The sequence below is a fragment of the Salvelinus namaycush genome, chromosome 22 (genome assembly GCF_016432855.1).
Source record: "Salvelinus namaycush isolate Seneca chromosome 22, SaNama_1.0, whole genome shotgun sequence".
NCBI lineage: Eukaryota > Metazoa > Chordata > Actinopteri > Salmoniformes > Salmonidae > Salvelinus > Salvelinus namaycush.
Genome location: NC_052328.1, coordinates 20,050,619 through 20,070,547, shown reverse-complemented (window position 1 = coordinate 20,070,547; position 19,929 = coordinate 20,050,619). Strand labels below are relative to the sequence as shown.

The 19,929-nt window shown below is 42.5% G+C and overlaps 1 protein-coding gene across 1 annotated transcript; it reads left to right on the top strand.

Moving 5' to 3' along the window:
- Positions 1–4,199: 4,199 nt before the first annotated feature.
- On the top strand, positions 4,200–19,693 carry LOC120017647 (isoaspartyl peptidase/L-asparaginase-like). The gene is made up of 7 exons (XM_038960555.1): positions 4,200–4,324; positions 6,457–6,658; positions 12,468–12,610; positions 12,893–13,047; positions 13,206–13,327; positions 18,975–19,085; positions 19,215–19,693. The coding sequence occupies exons 2-7, from the start codon at positions 6,472–6,474 to the stop codon at positions 19,427–19,429; spliced, it is 933 nt and encodes a 310-aa protein (XP_038816483.1). The 5' UTR covers positions 4,200–4,324; positions 6,457–6,471; the 3' UTR covers positions 19,430–19,693.
- Positions 19,694–19,929: the final 236 nt, after the last annotated feature.

Here is a 19,929-nt window from a genome sequence, read left to right as displayed (position 1 = left end):
GTCATGGCATGCATAAATACTAGCTGAGGGTTACACACAAAGTTGACACGTGGAGTGTGTCCCCCTTACATGTACTGTGGCCTGCTGGCAAAGGTCATGTGCCACTCGGTTTACTCCACTAGATGGTGCAGAACATCAAGATTGTCTAAAGGTTATTTTACATCAATTTGCTTTGGTTGGTTTCTGTCGGATCTCCTTATCTCAGGATGTGTAGTCGGTTCACAAATTCAGGCTAAACCATTCTGTTTGATCTCAATAGTCTGAAGTGATGTCCTCTGCCAGTCTTCTGTCCTTCCCCTGCCTGGTTTGAAAATGGACCAGAAATCCAGTCTGCTCTAATCAGTACTGGTGATGTAAAGGAGACAGAGATGAAGCCATGTGTTATTTGCTGAAATAGGGTAGGTTATAATTGAGACAGGACAGGTGTGGTATAGATGGGTCTGAAGGTGCTTTGGGTGTCAACACTGCCACTCACTCTGCCAATACCCCCATTGTACATTACTGCTATGAGTACAAACAGAGAACCTCTCCTCTGACAGTCAAGACGGCTCTCCTACCCTTTCACCAGCTGGTTTGTTTCCTAAACATCACTTTGGAAATAGGGGGAGAGATGCATGGGCATCTTACAGTTCTGTGGGTGAGAAAGTGATACCTACTTGTCCAAGGGCATCAGAAACAGAATAAAATAGAAACAAATGTAGCATTGTGGTGGTTGTTCTATAGGCCTATCTTCCGTACAATGAAAATGTGTATGAGCCCATTTCAGGACCACGGACAGTGCAGTGGGCAGCCGGCGACGAGATTCTAAATGAGACGGATAATCCAAGTTTCCCCGTCTTTTTTCATAAAACATGTATATTTATTAGGCTAAAAAGTTGTTGTAGTATAGTACGTTGCTAGTTAACGACGTAAAGGATGCCACTTTTTATGAATGTGGCCATGTGTATGTTGTCTAGTAGCCTATATCATGTGCAGGATAAACTCCAACAACGGGAATTCTAAACCACCCATTGTATAATTAAGCAATAATAATATTGTTATGTTATGAATGTTATATATATATATATATGTTATGACATTTTTTATCGTGGATGTGATGTGGTCATAGCCACGAAACGAAGCAGTTGTATAATACTACATATTCTCGTCTCATTCATTGAATTGAGCTCCAACAGAGTTGTAGCCTGTCTGTTGGCTGCCTGTTTGGGGTGCTCGATTAAGGCAGCTCCCCGCACCTCTCTGATTCAGAGGAGTTGGGTTAAATGCGGAAGACACATTTCAGTTGAATGCATTCAGTTGTACTACTGATTAGGTATCCCCCTTTTCCTTTCATATCATAAGTCTTTCACTTTAGCCCGACGCAGGTTTCACAGCTATGCTACAGTATTTGTAGTGCTACAGGGTTTGCAGCTCAAACTAATAACAGGCGGCGATTCTATGCCAAGAAAGTCAAGGCTTGTAGAAGCGAATGGGGATTTTATGTCATTGTCCACTATCTTTCAAGAAAATCATGTTTTCAAAGAAATAGCCCCAATTCGTACACAATATCAGCCTACCAGCAGATGGCAGCACGTAGCCGGTCAATAATAGAAGCTATTCACTGGACAAACAACTATTGACGTTCAGGCCTAGAACACCATTGATTTAGGAATCTGTCACCCTACAAATGTACAATATTTAGGGGTGCTGCATAGGCTAAGTAGTTTCGCTGTAACCTGGGATGATTGAAAATTAAACATTTGGCTGTGTCTTATTTAGGTTTACACAATGCTTCCTTGCAACACATGGTAGCATTTTAAAAACAACATAAGATACACATTGTTGTTCCAAGCAAAAGGCCTAATAATGAACAAGAATAAGAATATATGTTGGGGTTAATTATTAGCCCCGAATAACATGTAGACGTAACTTACAAATAACTTGTATGTTGATATGGTGAATACAGGTTTTTTTCTTGACGCCACTGCTGTAGAGCCAGACGTTAAATTGCCGTTCACCTAGCAGTAGGAGACTGTACATGGGATAGCCTACAAATTGGCTTGTTGAGGACTTTTCTACCGGTCTCAGCTAAAGTGGTGAAAAATGCTTAGTAGGGTCTCTACTAACCCAATATGCTTAGTTTTGGAGGGGGTGGAGAACGAAGTCCTACTGGATATGTCTGACACACCCACCATCAACAACGACACATATTTGGTTAGTAGAGACACTTCTGAGTATTGTCCACCCCACTTTAGGTGAGACAGAAAAGTTCTCGCTACAGCCCAATATTCAAATTAAATCACATTTTATTTGTCACATGCTCCCGAGTGGCGCAGATGTCTAAGGTACTGCATCTCAGTGCTAGAGGCATAACTACAGAACCTGGTTTGATTCCATCCTTCGTAAACAGCAGGTGTGGACGAACAGTATGTTCAACACACCAGTTGTCATACCAGTGTCAATTTTTTTTGGGGGGGGGGGGAGGGGGGGGTCATAAATTACTTATTGCCTTTTTTTGTCGGCCCAATCATTTATTTTAATTAAATATATTTTGAATGAGTTGTCCACATTGCAATGTTTTGAAATGGGGCTTTTATTTTGAAGGCTTGTCATTACCATACGAAAGTGACGTAATTGTTTGTGCTGCTGGCAGGTTGGAACAGCGCGCCTGTTTGAAATGGAAAAGCGTCGGGGTAGCTTTTGATAGAGAAGAACATGAAGATGAAGCAGCTGCTTTGTAAGTGGGATGCGCTGTTGAGCGCTACATCCCGAGGGGTTCCTGCTGATGGTACGGAGATTGTGACAGCTGGTTAAATTGCATCCCTTGAGAAGGCAAGAACAAGATGTATGTCAGGAGAAGTGCAGTATTATCATAACAAGAGGTATACTTGGAATATGAGCGAGAGAGAGTTAAACATGGATGAGAAGGGAGATGGTTTGTTAAAGAAGAATGGTAGAAAGTGTAAGCAGAGTGAGCTGAAGACAGGAGGAGAAATAGAAGTGAATGAGGTCGAAGTATTGGGTGTGGTGAAGTTCTCGGGCCGAGGCTTGCACCAAGGGTCAGGAAAAAGATGAGTGTGACATTCGGAGTGAAGTTTTTGGAAAAAGTGGACCCATGACTTTTGGCTGATCGATTTGTGGTTACAGGGTGGGTGAAAACAGAGTTGGGTGCTGTGGAATTGTTGAGGGTAATCAGAAGTGGTCTTGTGATAATTGTTTGTTTCTGCTGGTCAGAGGGAGAAGGCACTCTGCGTTAAACAAACGGGGGCAAGAAATTCGAGTTATTTTGCTCTCAAGAAAAGGGCGCCACTGAAAGGAGTGATTACTGGGGTAGCAGTAAATGTAAAAGTTGACCAACTGAAGGGGAAGATTCCTGGTGTTTGTGATGCTCGTCATTTGGTGTGATGCAGACAGGGTGGGGGACGCAGACAGGGAGGGGTGAGTGGTGAAATAGAAGAGTCAATGTCTGTTTTTTTGTTTTGATGTTGATTCTTTGCCCGACAAAGTGATGTTAGGATATATAAGTTATCCTGTACGAGCTTTTCTGCCGAACACATTACGTTGTTACAGGTGCCAAGCTTATGGGCATGTAGCAGCAGTGTGTAGGAGGGGGGGTTCCTAGGTGTGAGAAGTGTGCAGAAGGGCATGAGACAAAGGAATGTGTTGCATTGGGGAAAGTAGTGGTATGTGTTAATTGTAGAGGAGCTCATTGGGCTGGGAATCAGAAATGTCCTGTGCGAGAGAGGCAGGTTGAGGTTTCCAGGGTTAGAGTAGTGCAGAAGTTGTCATATGCTGAGGCAGTGAAGAATGTAGAGGAAGATGGGTCAAGGGACAGTAGATCTGTACCAGTACAGAGGGATAGGCCAACAAGTGATATATGTTTCAGTAAGATTGGATTTATAGCAATGGTTATCAACTGTACTCCAGGGATGGAAAGTAAGTCACAGAAAATAGAGGTTGTGGTGGCAGCTGCATAGAGGTATTTGGGTGTGCGAGACTTGACATCAGAAGAGTTGCAGGGTTTGTTAAGTGTTTGTGTCCCATCCTTTCAGGTTGTTGGCCTACGCTAGGACTAAATAGATTTAAATAGTGGAGTAGGTGGTGTTATTTGTATTTGTTTGTGAGTGTAGTGTTAGATGGTAGGGTATTTGTTTATTTATTTATATTTTCAAGCAAAGTACAAGGGAGTTCTACTCCAGTCTAGTAGGTGGCGGGGTTACAACATTTATTGGTTGCCAACCGCCGTTAAACCTCATCGAAGAAGAGGAAGTGCTGGTGATGGAAGACTAGTACATATGTTAATAACAGCGCTGGTGTCGAGAGCTGAACATCGACCGATTATCTGGTAAGAAAGAAATATGAACACTAGAAAAATTTCTCAGCAAAAATGATGGGTGCATACTATCTCCGTGTGTATACAAATGTATATTATGTCAACATCGAATAGTGTTATTTTTCACACATTCCGATGCGTGTCCATTGCTCCAAGAATGCATTTGGTCGTGTCTAAGCTTAAAGTCCATCTTCATTCGTTTCGGATGCATTCAATTATTCCTTTGCACAAATTGTGCTGACAACTGGTTTAAATTATATTGAGTAGGCTACACTATAATATGAAACGTAAGAGCCGTTTCAATGCTAACGGATGGACCTGTGGAAACTATTATTAAGTGTGCACGGGCCAGGAGTTTTTCCTGACCAAACAAAACAACTGTCAGTCTGGCACAATGGGGAGTATGATGTACACCAGTGGCCACCGCTTGGTCGTGATGAGACACAGTGCTGGCTTTTGTTCCTGCCCAGCTCTAACCCAACAATGGTTTTAATCAGTTTTTTTGGTGGTGACTTGTTCATCTACCCAGGATGTCCGTATTATTAGACACTGGTTAAATCAGGACACCTCCATTTCAATATAGTTTAAATATCAATGTGGCCATCCCCATGAGCCCATGTGTAACACAAACCTCTTTAATAACTTCTTATGGCTGCATCCCGCTACCGGGATCGATATGACAACAGCCAGTGAAAGTGCAGGGCGCCAAATTCAAACAACAGAAATCTCATAATTAAAATTCCTCAAACATACATGTGTCTTATATCATTTTAAAGGTAATCTTGTTGTTAATTGCACCAAAGTGTCCGATTTCAAATATGCTTTTCAGCGAAAGCACTACAAACGATTATGTTAGGTCACCACCAAACCCCAATAAGCACAGCCATTTTTCCAGCGAAAGATAGCAGTCAGAAAAAGCAGAAATAGAGATAAAATGAATCACTAACCTTTGATTATCTTCATCAGATGACACTCATAGGACTTCATGTTACACAATACATGCATGTTTTGTTTGATAAAGTTAATATTTATAACAAAAAATTGGATTTTACATTGGCGCGTTACATTCACTAGTTCCAAAAACATCAAGTGATTTTGCATAGCCACATCGTTTCAACAGAAATACTCATCATAAATGTAGATGATAATACAAGTTATACACATGGAATTATAGATATACCTCTCCTTAATGCAACCGCTGCGTCAGATTTCAAAAAAACTTTACGGAAAAAGCAAATCATGCAATAATCTGAGACGGAGCTCAGAACAATAGCCAAATTAGCCGCCATGTTGGGGTCAACAGAAACCAGAAAATACATGATAAATGTTTCCTTACCTTTGATGAACTTCATCAGAATGCAGTCCTAGGACTCCCAGGTCCACAATAAATGCTTGATTTGTTCAATAATGTCCGTTATTTATGTCCAATTAGCTACTTTGGTTAGCGCTTTTGGTAACAATTCCAAAGTCACAAAGCGCGTCCACTATAACGTGACAAAATGTCCAAAAGTTCCGTAACAGTCAGTAGAAACATGTCAAACGATGTACTGAATCAATCTTTAGAATGTTGTTAACATACATCTTGAATAACGTTCCAACCAGAGAATTAGATTGACTTCAGAAGAGCGGTGGAAAGGAGGTCCTCCTCATGTGAATGCGCATGTGAAAGCATGGTCAGCTCGTGGCAGACCTGACTAATTCCTGTCTCCTTCGGCCCCCCTTCACATTAGCGTCATCAGACAAAGTTCTATTGACTGTTGACATCTAGTGGAAGCCGTAGGATGTGAAAACTCATCAATATCTCGCTGTAATTTCAATGAGAGCTTGGTTGAAAATCTGCCACCTCAGAAAAAATTCAAACAGGAAGTGGAACTTCTCAGGTTTTTGCCTGCCATATGAGTTCTGTTATACTCACAGACATAATTCAAACAGTTTTAGAAACTTCAGGGTGTTTTCTATCCAATATGAATAATAATATGCATATATTAGCAACTGGGACTGAGGAGCAGGAAGTTTACTATGGGCACCTCTGTGCACCTTTCATCCAAGCTACTCAATACTGCTCCTGCAGCCATAAGAAGTTAAACCTCTTTAGTATAACCTCTTTAAATCGCTGTAACTGTCTTACCACCTCTCTCTCCCAGGCCTCTCTGGCAGACATGTTGCCTGTGTTGGTGGTCCATGGGGGAGCGGGGTTCATCCCTAAAAAGCGTGTGCAGCCTGCTTGTGCTGGGGTCCGGGCTGCAGTCAGGGGGGGATACTCCAAACTCCAGGGGCAGGGCAGTGCCATGGATGCTGTGGTGGAGGCCGTCACTCTGCTGGAGAATGACCACCACTACAACGCAGGTAAACACACCGCCATGACTAGGGCCCGGAGTCTTTCCCTAGCCAGGTCACATGGCCAGAGAAAAAACACCTGGGCCCTCTGAGATCAGCTATAAGGGTCAGATAAGGTAAATAGCTCCACCTATATTTACTTGGTACATGGTTCCATGGTAATAATTACGCAATATTAACATGGAATTACCAAATAATTATTCATTTATCTTGTACTTTTTTGTTGGTGTTGTAAACACCAGTAGAAACAGTACCATAAAATGAAGTGCTACCAGATTTTACTGTCAATGACACTAACCTGGATAAAGAAAGGTTGATAAAGAATATCACATTTTATTGGTCACCTACACGTGTTTAGCAGATGTTATTGCGGGTGTAGCGAAATGCGTGTGCTTCTAGCTCCAACAGTGCAGTAATATCTAACAGTTTCACAACATATACTCAAAATACACATATATCTTATTAAATAATGGATATACATATATATCAGAGCGGGATTGGACTAAGAGTGGCATCGTATAGAGTACAGTATACAGTTGAAGTCGGAAGTTTACATACACTTAAGTTGGAGTCATTGAAACTCATTTTTCAACCACTCCACAAATTTCTTGTTAACAAACTATAGTTGCATGACACAAGTCATTTTTCCAACAATTGTTTACAGACAGATTACTTAACTTATAATTCACTGTATCACAATTCCAGTGGGTCAGAAGTTTACATACACTAAGTTGACTGTGCCTTTAAACAGCTTGGAAACGTCCAGAAAATGATGTCATTGCTTTAGAAGCTTCTGATAGGCTAATTGACATAATTTGAGTCAATTGGAGGTGTGCCTGTGGATGTATTTCAAGGCCTACCTTCAAACCCAGTGCCTCTTTGCTTGACATCATAGGAAAATCAAAAGAAATCAGCCAAGACCTCAGAAAAACAATTGTAGAACTCCACAAGTCTGGTTCATCCTTGGGAGCAATTTCCAAACGCCTGAAGGTACCACGTTCATCTGTACAAACAATAGTACGCAAGTATAAACACCATGGGACCACGGAGCCGTCATAACGCTCAGGAAGGAGACGCGTTCTGTCTCCTAGAGATGAACGTACTATGATATATATCCACAGGAGGTGTGCCTGTGGATGTATTTCAAGGCCTACCTTCAAACCCAGTGCCTCTTTGCTTGACATCATAGGAAAATCAAAAGAAATCAGCCAAGACCTCAGAAAAACAATTGTAGAACTCCACAAGTCTGGTTCATCCTTGGGAGCAATTTCCAAACGCCTGAAGGTACCACGTTCATCTGTACAAACAATAGTACGCAAGTATAAACACCATGGGACCACGGAGCCGTCATAACGCTCAGGAAGGAGACGCGTTCTGTCTCCTAGAGATGAACGTACTATGATGCAAAAACTGAAAATCAATTCCAGAACAACAGCAAAGGACCTTGTGAAGATGCTGGAGGAAATGGGTAGAAAAGTATCTATATCCACAGTAAAACGAGTCCTATATCGACATAACCTGAAAGGCCGCTCAGCAAGGAAGAAGCCACTGCTCCAAAAACGCCATAATGACCATCATTATATTTGGAGGAAAATGGGGAGGCTTGCAAGCCGAAGAACACCATCCCAACCGTGAAGCACGGGGTGGCAGCATCATGTGGTGGGGGTGCTTTGCTGCAAGAGGGACTGGTGCACTTCACAAAATTGATGGCATCATGAGGAAAGAAAATGATGTGTATATATTGAAGCAACATCTCAAGACATCAGTCAGGAAGTTAAAGCATGTTTGCAAATGGGTCTTCCAAATGGACAATGACCCCAAGCATACTTCCAAAGTTGTGGCAAAATGGCTTAAGGACATCAAAGTCAAGGTATTGGAGTGGCCATCACAAAGCCCTGACCTCAATCCCATATAAAATTTGTGGGCAGAACTGCAAAAGTGTGTGCTAGCAAGGAGGCTTACAAACATGACTCGGTTACACCAGCTCTGTCAGGAGGAATGGGCCAAAATTCACCCAACTTATTGTGGGATGAAGGCTACCCGAAACGTTTGACCCAAGTTAAACAATTAAAAGGCAATGCTACCAAATACTAATTGAGTGTATGTAAACTTCTGATCCACTGGGAATGTGATGAAAGAAATAAAAGCTGAAATAAATCTCTCTTTCTCTATTATTCTGACATTTCACATTCTTAAAATCAAGTGGTGAACCTAACTGACCTAAGACAGGGAATTTTTACTAGGATTAAATGTCAGGAATGATGAACAACTGAGTTTAAATGTATTTGGCTATGGTGTATGTAAACTTCCTACTTCAACTGTATACATTTGAGCTGGGTGATGCAATATTTACAAACAATTAAAGTGACTAAGAGTACAGTTTATACATATGAGATGAGTAATGCAAGATACGGAGACATTATTGAAGTGGCTGGTGTTTCATTTCCTTAGTGGCCAGTGATTCCTAATCTATGTCTATAGGCAGCATCCTCTGATGTGCTGGAGATGGCTGTTTAACAGTCAGTGGTGTGGTATAGAATACAGTATATGAAATGGGTGATGCAATATGTAAACACAAATTAAAAGTGACTAAGATACCGTAGAATAGTGTGGGGTGTAGTTTATACATATGAGATGAGTAATGCAAGATAAGGAGACATTATTAAAGTGGCTAGTGTTTCATTTACTTAGTGGCCAGTGATTCCTAATCTATGTCTATAGGCAGCCGTCCCTGATGTGCTAGTGATGGCTGTTTAGCAATCTGATGGCCTTGAGATAGAAACTGTTTTTCAGTCTCGGTACCAGCTTTGATGCACCTGTACTGACCTCGCCTTCTGGATGATAGCGGGGTAAACAGGCAGTGGCTCGGGTGGTTCATGTCCTTGATGATCTTTTTGGCCACCCTATGGCATTGGGTGGCCCCCGGTAATGCACCCTATGGCAATTTTGCCCCCGGTAATGCGTTGGGCAGACCGTACCACTCTCTGGAGAGCTTTGCGGTTGTGATACAATCTGACAGGATGCTCTCAATTGTGCATCTGTAAAAGTTTGAGTGTTTTAGGTGTTAAGCCAAATTTCTTCAGCTTCCTAAGGTTGAAGAGGCGTTGTTGCGCCTTCTTCACCACACTGTCTGTGTGGGTGGACCATTTCAGTTTGTCAGTGATGTGTATGCCGAGGAACTTGAAGCTTTCTACCATCTTCACTGCGGTCCAATCGATGTGAATAGGGGGGTGCTCCCTCTGCTGTTTCCTGAAGTCCATGATCATCTCCTTAGTTTTGTTGACTTTGAGTGAGAGGTTATTTTTCTGGCACCACACTCCCAGAGCCCTCCCCTCCTCCTTTTAAGCTGTCTCATCGTTGTTGGTAATCAAGCCTACTACTGTTGTGTCGTCTGCAAACTTGAGGATTGAGTTGGAAGAGTGCTTGGCCACGCAGTCACGGGTGAACAGGGAGTACAGGAGTGGGCTGAGCACGCACCCTTGTGAGGCCCCGGTGTTGAGGATCAGCGAAGAGGGGTTGTTTCCTACCTTCACCACCTGGGGGCGACCCGTCAGGAAGTCCAGGACCCAGTTGCTGATAAGAGAATTTTGTTCTCAAGGTATATAACCCAATTTAATTATATTACTCAGTCTGCAAACCAGAATTTGTAAGATCCTGGTCGAATGAAACAGACGGAGGCCCAGCTAAAATAGTCAAAAAGGTTTATTCACGGCAACGTTCTAAAGTCAAGAATACAAAATAATACATTTTATACTGACTTCTCACGCCCACACATACACACAAACAGATGCACACACATGTCCTGCTACCCAGCCGACAGAGATTAGTGACCTTGTCCTTGAGACATACTCCCCGTTCTCTCCCAAATCTCTGGTCAGGTCGGCACCAAGCTCAGACAGTCTGTGTTTAAAATACCATAAAGACATATTGTCTTTACCCTAATTCTGACTAGAACTACACATTTATTGATTATGATTTTATACATTCTAATCAATTCCATACAATTATATGTTTCAGGGCGGAATATTCTAATCATTCAATTAACAGATAATTTTCACCTATCAGTTGCACAGGGCGGGCTTCAGACCCAGAGCCTCGAGCTTGATGATGAGCTTGGAGGGTACTATGGTGTTGAATGCTTAGCTATAGTCAATGAACAGCATTCGTACATAGGTATGCCTCTTGTCCAGATGGGACAAGGCAGTGTGCAGTGTTGTGGCGATTGCATCGTCTGTGGATCTTTTGGGGGCGGTAAGCAAATTGAAGAGGGTCTAGGGTGAAAGGTAAGGTGGAGGTGATATGATCATTGACTCTCAAAGCACTTCATGATGACAGAGGTGAATGCTACAAGGCGATAGTCACTTAGTTCAATTTCCTTTGCTTTCTTGGATACAGGGACAATGGTGGCCATCTTGAAGCATGTGGGGACAACAGACTGGGATAGGGAGAGATTGAATATATCTGTGAACACACCAGCCAGCTGGTCTGCGCATGCTCTGAGGACGCGGCTAGGGATACCATCTGGGCCAGCAGCCTTGTGAGGGTTAACATGCTTAAATGTCTTATGTCGGCCCCGGCTAAGGAGAACCCACAGTCCTTGGTAGCGGGTCGTGTCGGTGACACTGTATTATCCTCAAAGCTAGTGAAGCGGGTGTTCAGCCTGTCCAGAAGCAAGACGTCGGTGTCCGCGACGTGGCTGGTTTTCCTTTTATAATCCGTGATTGTCTGTAGATCCTGCCACATGCGTCTCGTGTCTGAGCCGTTGAACTGGGACTCAACTTTGTCCCTATACCAACGTTTAGCCTGCTTGATTGCTTTGTGGAGGGAATAACTACACTGTGTGCATTCTTCCATATTCCCAGTCTTCTTGCCCTGGTTAAATGCGGTGGTTTGTGCTTTCAGTTTTGCGTAAATACTCCCATCTATCCACAGTTTCTGGTTGGGGTAGGTTTTAATAGTCACAGTGGGTACAACATCTCCTATGCACTTCCTGATAAATTCATTCACCATATCGGTATATGTGCCAATATTATTTTCTGAAGCTACTCTGAACATATCCCAGTCCGCGTGGTCAAAGTATTCTTGAAGCGTGGATTCCGATTGGTCAGACCAGTGTTGAATAGACCTCACCACGGGTGATTCCTGTTTGAGGTTCTGCCTATAGGAGGGGAGGATCAAGATGGAATCGTGGTCCGATTTGACGAATGGAGGGCGGGGGAGGTCCTTATATGCATTCTGGAAGGTAGTATAGCAATGGTCGAGGGTTTTAGCAGCGCGAGTACAGCAATCAATATGTTGATAGAATTTATGGAGCCTTTTCCTCAAATTTGCTTTGTTAAAATACCCAGCTACAATAAATGCAGCCTCAGGATATGTGGTTTCCAGTTTGCATATTTTATTATCCAGAGATTGGACATTAGCGAGTAAAATACTCGGGAGCGGTGGATGGTGTGCACGCATCCTGAGTCGGACTAGAAGGCCACCTCGAGTACCTCTCCTTCGCCGGCGTTGTTTTGGGTCGGCCTCTGGAATAAGTTTGATTGCTCTCCAGAGTGTAATCAAGGGATCTGCTCCAGGGAAGTCGTAATCTTGGTCGTAATGATGGTAGTTCTGGTGAGTTACCGCCGCTCTAATATCTAATAGTTCTTCCCGGCTGTATGTAATGACACAACAATTCCTGAGCTAATAAAGTAAAAGAGAGTACATAAACAAACAAAATACTGCAGAGTTTAAGAGCTAGTCGCGATGCTGCAATCTCCATCGGCGCCATAATCTGAAGACATGTCTCTGAGTCCTCTTGTATCTCTGCATGCATCAGGGCTAGGCTCGGTGTTGAACGCTAAGGGCGAGGTGGCGATGGACGCCATCGTGATGGACGGGAGATATCTGGCCAGCGGAGCTGTCTCTGCGGTCAGAAAAGTGGCCAACCCTGTACAACTGGCCAGACTGGTCATGGACAAGGTACTGTACACACACACACACACACACACACACACACACACACACACACACACAGAGGCACACACACACACACAATTTGCTTAGACAAAATGTTGATCATACAGCAGTTCAGGGTGTTTGGTATTTTATTAGGATCCCCATTAGCTGTTGCAAAAGCAGCAGCTACTCTTCCTGGGGCCCACATGAAACATGATAATGACATAATACAGAATATTAATAGACAAGGACAGAACTACATCTTGAACATTATTCCCCATTGAATGAGCCCGTTACCCATTGCAGACGAGCCATCTGTGTCTGACTGGAGAGGGTGCCAATCAGTTTGCCCGGGCGATGGGTGTACCCGAGGTGCCAGAGGAATCACTGATCACAGAGTATGCCCGTATGTGCTGGAAGAAGAACCTGGCAGCTGATGCCAACCCGGTGGAGTGCCAGATGTAAGATAAAGCATGACATGATATTTCATACCATAGAGTTGAATACATTAGATAGATATTGAAATGGATTGTAACATGATGAGATGTGTGACATGATATAACATAGCATGGTATGATAGATGTTAATGACATTTTTAATTGAAGTGTGTCTGTCACAGGGGGAAGATGGGTACGGTAGGGGCGGTGGCAGTGGATGCAGAGGGGAACATAGCCTGTGCCACCTCCACCGGTGGCTTGCTGAACAAGATGGAGGGCAGGGTGGGGGACACAGCATGTATCGGTGAGACATCTGATGTATTGTCATATGAGGTAAAGAGATGTGGAGAGGAAGTAGGAGAGAGAAAGAGAGGAGTGGAGAAATGAGGAAGAGACCTGCAGCTTTAACAGTGATCCAGAAAGCTGAGTGGCTTGGTGAACCCTGACCGCTGAGACGTGGAGGAATGTGTGGTGGAGTGGAGCCACTCACTCACGACCTGCTGGGTTAATATTTCACTATGGAGATTATTACAGCCAGCAGTCTGAACAACACAAACTGCTACCTCACACTCATAGATTGCTTCATAGAAGTGCAGAGGCACAGGCATACAGTACGTACACAACATATGCACATACATTTACACACATACACAGAACAGGGGTTAAACAATCTATTACTTGCATGTAATTGAAGAAGTGGTAAGTGGAGTCTCGTGGTGAGAAATGTTCTCATGTTAATCAGTGATGCTGGTAAACAATCAATGATCAGCTATGCAATTCACCCAAATATCCCCATTCACTGACATGCCTTTCGAAGTGAATCACTGTCAAGAGTTTCATAGATCACTAGTTTACAAACGTAAGGGCTACCTGGAACCGTTCTGAGCCCTCGCCTGCTATATACTGAGTGCTGACTGTAGAGTTTGTAACCCACCACAGGTTGTCCGGTAAGAACCAGGCAGATATTATAAATAGGGTTATGTCACCACTAACCAACCAACCAATGCATTCAATACACAACTTTGTGTGAGTTGAGTGAAGTGTGTTTTTTGTAAAGAGAAAAGTAACTTAAAAGGTTAAATAGGCCAGTAAATGTACAGATATGCATTTAGAGCTCGCCAGCTTGTAGTCGTAAGAAATTGAAATTAGTTGGCATTTTCTACCTCTGGTCATTCCTGTGGGGGAAAGAATTGGGTTTTGGGATGAGTTCTGAGGTTAACACAGGTTTAGGAGGTCTTATACGTTCTGTTCTATGAGATAATGTCCGTTAACATGACCTTTTGTTATTTAGGACGTATGGTCCATATAAAAAGGTAGGAAGCATGCATGAACTTCACAAACACAGTAGTATAAATAAGTTGGCACAACAAAGAATCAATACTCACAGGTTGAACTGAGGCACACATTAACTTGACTAGGCCATCTCCTACTCCCGTAGGCCCTTCCCACTGGGCACATCACGTCATTTCAGCGTGATGTCAACCTTTATTCACCCTCTCAAAAAGACAACCAGAAGATTGGCAATTCAATGTGGCATTACTATGCTTTCAACCTTTTAAAAGCACAACCAAATTCCACTGGAAGAACAATGTCAGATTTTGGTTTAGTTGTCTTCTAAATATGTGTTATCACTGCACTCCATATAATAGCACCACCAAATGACATGGATTGCAGTTGAGATTACATTCAAAGTCAAAAAAAATCTCAGGGAGGTTACAAGTACAAAAGAACTGACTGAAATGCATAGAAAGATAACCCTAACCCACCCCCCATTTCCCATCCACGAGCCTGTTTATTTTGCAGCAATGCTGCCTGTCAGCAGTAATCTTCTCAGATTGAGAGATTCAAGGGGCTATCATAGTTAAGTAACACACTAGATGCAAAGCTTTGAATATACAGTATAAAATGATGCACTTTGAAATACATTTTGTAACTTTGCCCCAGAAGCATTTAACTGCAGGGGACTCCCCTGGGAATGTGCCTACCTGATTTAGGGAACACGCTGAACAGTTGGGAGTTGGGGCCAATTTTATCGTAAAACGTTTCCTCGATGTTAAATACAGTCTGTGAACAAACTTAAAATCGATAAATTGATGGTTCGGTTTATGGGATGCCAAGGTCATATTTTTCCATATTGTATTCCGGTTAAAGGGTTGTTCAGATTCAATTAGATATGTCGAACATACTTTAATGGATAGCTCAGAATATGGTGCTTTCCAAAAGCTGTTTATATACACTACATGACCAAAAGGATGTGGACACCTGCTCGTCGAACATCTCATTCCAAAATCACGGGCATTGCTGCTTTAATAGCCTCCTCCTCCGCAGTTTGCGTTCCAATTCATCCCAAAGGTGTTCGATGGGGTTGAGTTCAGGGCTCTGTGCAGGCCAGTCAAGTTCTTCCACACCGATCTCGAACAAACCATTTTTCTGTATGGAACTCATTTTGTGCACTACGGCAATGTCATGCTGGAACAGGAAAGGGCCTTTCCCAAACTGTTGGCTTGGTACACCTGTATTTGGGGAGTTTTGCCCATCCTTCTCTACAGAACCTCTCAAGCTCTGTCAGGTTGGATGCGGAGCGTTGCTGCACAGCTATTTTCAGGTATCTCCAGAGATGTTCGATTGGGTTCAATTCCAGGCTCTGTCTGGGCCACTCAAGGACATTCAGAGACTTGTCCCAAAGCCACTCCTGCATTGTCTTGGCTGTGTGCTTAGGGTCGTTGTACTGTTTGAAGGTGAACATTCGCCCCAGTCTGAGGTCCTGAGTGCTCTGGAGCAGTTTTTCATCAAGGATCTCTCCCTACTTTGCTCCGTTCATCGTTGCCTCGATCCTGACTAGTCTCCCAGTCCCTGCTACTGAACAACATCACCACAGCATGATGCTGCCACCATGCTCCACCGTAGGGATGGTGCCAGGTTTCCTCCAGATGTGATGCTTGGCATTCAGGCCAAAAAGTTCAATCTTGGTTTTATCAGACCGGAGAATCTTGTTTCTCATGGTCTGAGAGTGATTAGGTGCCTTTTGGAAAGCTCCAAGCGGGTTGTCATGTGCCTTTTACTGAGGAGTGGCTTCCGTCTGGCCATTCTACCATGAAGGCCTGATTGATGGAGTGCTACAGAGATGTTTTCCCTTCTTGAAGGTTCTCTCATCTCCACAAAGGAACTCTAGAGCTCTGTCAGAGTTACCATCAGGTTCTTGGTCACCTCCCTGACCAAGGCCCTTCTCCCCCGATTGCTCAGTTTGGCCAGGCGGCCAGCTTTAGGAAGAGTTTTGGTGGTTCCAAACTTCTTCCATTTAAGAATGATGGAGGCCACTGTGTTCTTAGGGACATTCAATGCTACAGACAGATCTTTGCCTCGTCACAATCCTGTCTCTGAGCTCTACGGAAAATTCCTTCGACCTCATGGCTTGGTTTTTGCTCTGACATGCACTGTCAACTGTGGGACCTTATATAGACAGGTTGTGTGCCTTTCCAAATCATGTCCAATAAATTGAATTTACCACAGGTGGACTCTAGTCAAGTTGTAGAAACATCTCAAGGGAAACAGGATGCACCTGAGTTCAATTTCGAGTCTCATTGCAAAGGGGCTGAGCTGAATACTTATGTAAATTAGGTATTTCTGTTTTTATTTTTAATACATTTGCAAAAATATCTAAAACATAACATGTGTAAAAGTCAAGGGGTCTGAATACTTTCCGAAGGCACTGTATGACCATTCTCGTCTATTAAAAGCTTTTTCTGCATCGAGAGATAATGCAGCCCAAGGAGCTGTTGTTTCTGATGAAGCATCTAAGATATGTAGTAGTTGACGGAGGTTACCCGAGTATAAGCACTTTTTCACAATCCAGCTTTGGCCCTTGTGGACCAATTTTGGTAAGTAAGCTTCGAGACGGGACGACAAGGTTGTGGAAATTCACCACTAAGGACTCAAATCACAGTAAATGAAGCAATCTTTATTATCATGACCGGAGAGGTTCACTAACTCAATACAAGCCTGGTGAAACTCCAAAGGGGGGGTTCTCTTTCAGTCGTATTATACTGCTACACAAACAAGTCATATAAGCATGGTTGGTTCCTACATGTGACTGACTGATACCACACCAGGCTTCTTACCTTGAAACTGAGATATTGTATTACTCCTTTAAGTTCCCTGATCAATGTTCTGGGCGTACTGACAAATTGCTTATGAGTGATACTGTGGTTTATTCCTTTGTGTAGTCAATCCGTCACTCGCATGAACCCAACCAAGACAGGTTATTACAAAGCAGAATTGTGCTAAACATACGATCTGATACACACAAAGAGAATTTATCACAACATATTTTTGGAAAAACCGTTTAATATCTGTGTTTATCAAAGGGTGCGATAGTGAGAACACACTTATTTTATATAAAAGTTAAATTAGTGCTGTATTCACATCTCTCCTAAATTAACCTTTGTGAATGGTGCCTGTATTAATCATTTAGAGCAATCGTGGACCTAATTTATTAAAACATTTTGATTAAAACATTTTAAATATTCTTAATCCTATTCTTTAAATTGTATTTTGGTACAGTTGTAGATGTGAATCTGACATATAATTTGTTATCTTCTCGACCAGTTAATAGTCTATTTACCCTATTGTAAAAGTGTACCGCAACCAAATATCAACATATGAAGGAGATATATATATTTTGTGCCACTGACTTAGTCTGGCTTTAATTCCAGTTTGTCTACAAATGAATAATTGATATGTTGGATTCACGTCTCCATCTCAACCAAAACCAAAGTTAAAGAATAGGACTTCATCTAATCAAACTTTAAATTCCCTTTTAAATAAAGTTTGATTTGATTTAGTCCTATTCTTTAACTTGGATTTTTGGATGAGATGTTGATGTAAATCCAACATATTAATGATTATCTTGAAGATTACATTAGAAATCAGGCCTTTGGTAATTTGTTGTCTATTTTTAGCTGAACCCTGGGTTGAATTGAAACAATAGCTGTTGATGACTTTGCAGATGCTATGTAGGCCTAAATACCATCATTGATGATGTATTGTTGCATTTCATTTGCTGTTAAACCTACCCTTTGGAATGACTTCGATAGCAACTGTGAATATACAGTATTTAGTTATTAAGAGATCTCTCAATAATTATTCTCACTGATGGCACATTGGTAGTAGTCAGTGACAAATATAAAAGCTAAGCCAGGCTTGGTTAAAACCCTGGATAGGATACCAAATGAATAGTTGTAGATCATCTCTCCAGTAGGAGGTGCTGCCCAGCCGACTTGTTTTTTGTTGTTTTCTAATGGTGTGTATAATGTTGAAGATCTGACATTGTTTCAAAGGTACAAATTCAAAATTTTATACAAGGTTTGTCTATGTTGAAAATTGGTATCATAATTCTGTGGTTGAAATTTCAATTTTCTCAAAACAACAGTTTACGTTGATTACTTTTTTCAAATCCAATGTATTTTCCTTATAGCTTCCTTGTCACAATATGTTGCCATATTACGTTTTTTTCCACTCTTTTTTATGGGAAACTCACCTGACACCCAAGGGGAGAGCACCAAAGAGGTGACTGGCTGACTGGCTTGTCAATAAAATACCCTTAAAGGTGCAGGGCATTTTTTTAATACTCGGTTTGTTTACAACTTTTCTTTTTGGTACCTGTAAAGAGCATTCTGTAAATGTAGTCTATTCTATTGTTTACCTTGCCATCTAGCAGCTTAAAGTGGAAACTGCACCCTCAGACAACCAGGCATGTTACAACTAAGCCAGGCTATCAAGGCTAGAAAAGGTTTCCACCCCACTTCTACCAATCCAGTTGTCAGATTGGTAATTCATTACGGAAGACTGATTTTTCAAGTATTCCAACAGGCTTTAAGACCACATGAAAGTCAATACGTGTAGCAGATGTTTCCCTCTTATAGTGTGTGAAAAGCAGTGTGTATGTGTTTCAGGGTGTGGGTGTTATGCTGATAACAGGGTTGGAGCGGTGTCCCCGACGGGCGAGGGTGAAGCCATCATGAAGGTCACTCTGGCTAGACTCATCCTGTTCCACATGGAGCAAGGTAACACACACGATTTATGGGGAAAAAAAGATTGATTGACATGCAATCTTCAGTAACTCCATCCATTTATAACCTCATCCATACATCAATCCATCCATTCATCCTCCCTCCCTGGTGTGTCCCCTGCAGGGCGCAGCGCGGAGGCAGCAGCAGACGAGGCCCTGGCCTATATGAAGGAGAGGGTGGGAGGTCTGGGGGGAGTGGTGGTGGTAGACCCCCAGGGTGAATGGTCTGTTCGCTTCAGCAGCTTGCAGATGGCCTGGGCTGCAGCCCAGCAACAAACACTTCACTATGGCCTGTACACTGGAGAACACTTCACACAGAACATAGACGACCCCTACTAACACACACTTCACGTCCACGTATGTGTTGAGAGAAAGTCTAAAATAAACCCTACTAACAAGCATAGGTAAACAATCCATAGAAAGCACTGAATTGAACATTTTCCGTCCACTAGACTCTTATCATAACTGTGTTTTTAGCAATCAGAAATATTTCAATTTTGTCTAATCCTCAGATCAATGCTCATATCTAGAGCCAGTATTTGGAAAGTGTTGATCTACTGCCAAATGTAACTATGAAGGAATAAAGCGTGTTTTAAAAACAAACAGGTTGTCCTTTCTGATGGGTTTTCAGTGCCTCATTTGGAGTCCTTAACAGCCATGGTTGGTCATGGCATGCATAAATACTAGCTGAGGGTTACACACAAAGTTGACACGTGGAGTGTGTCCCCCTTACATGTACTGTGGCCTGCTGGTAAAGGTCATGTGCCACTCGGTTTACTCCACTAGATGGTGCAGAACATCAAGATTGTCTAAAGGTTATTTTACATCAATTTGCTTTG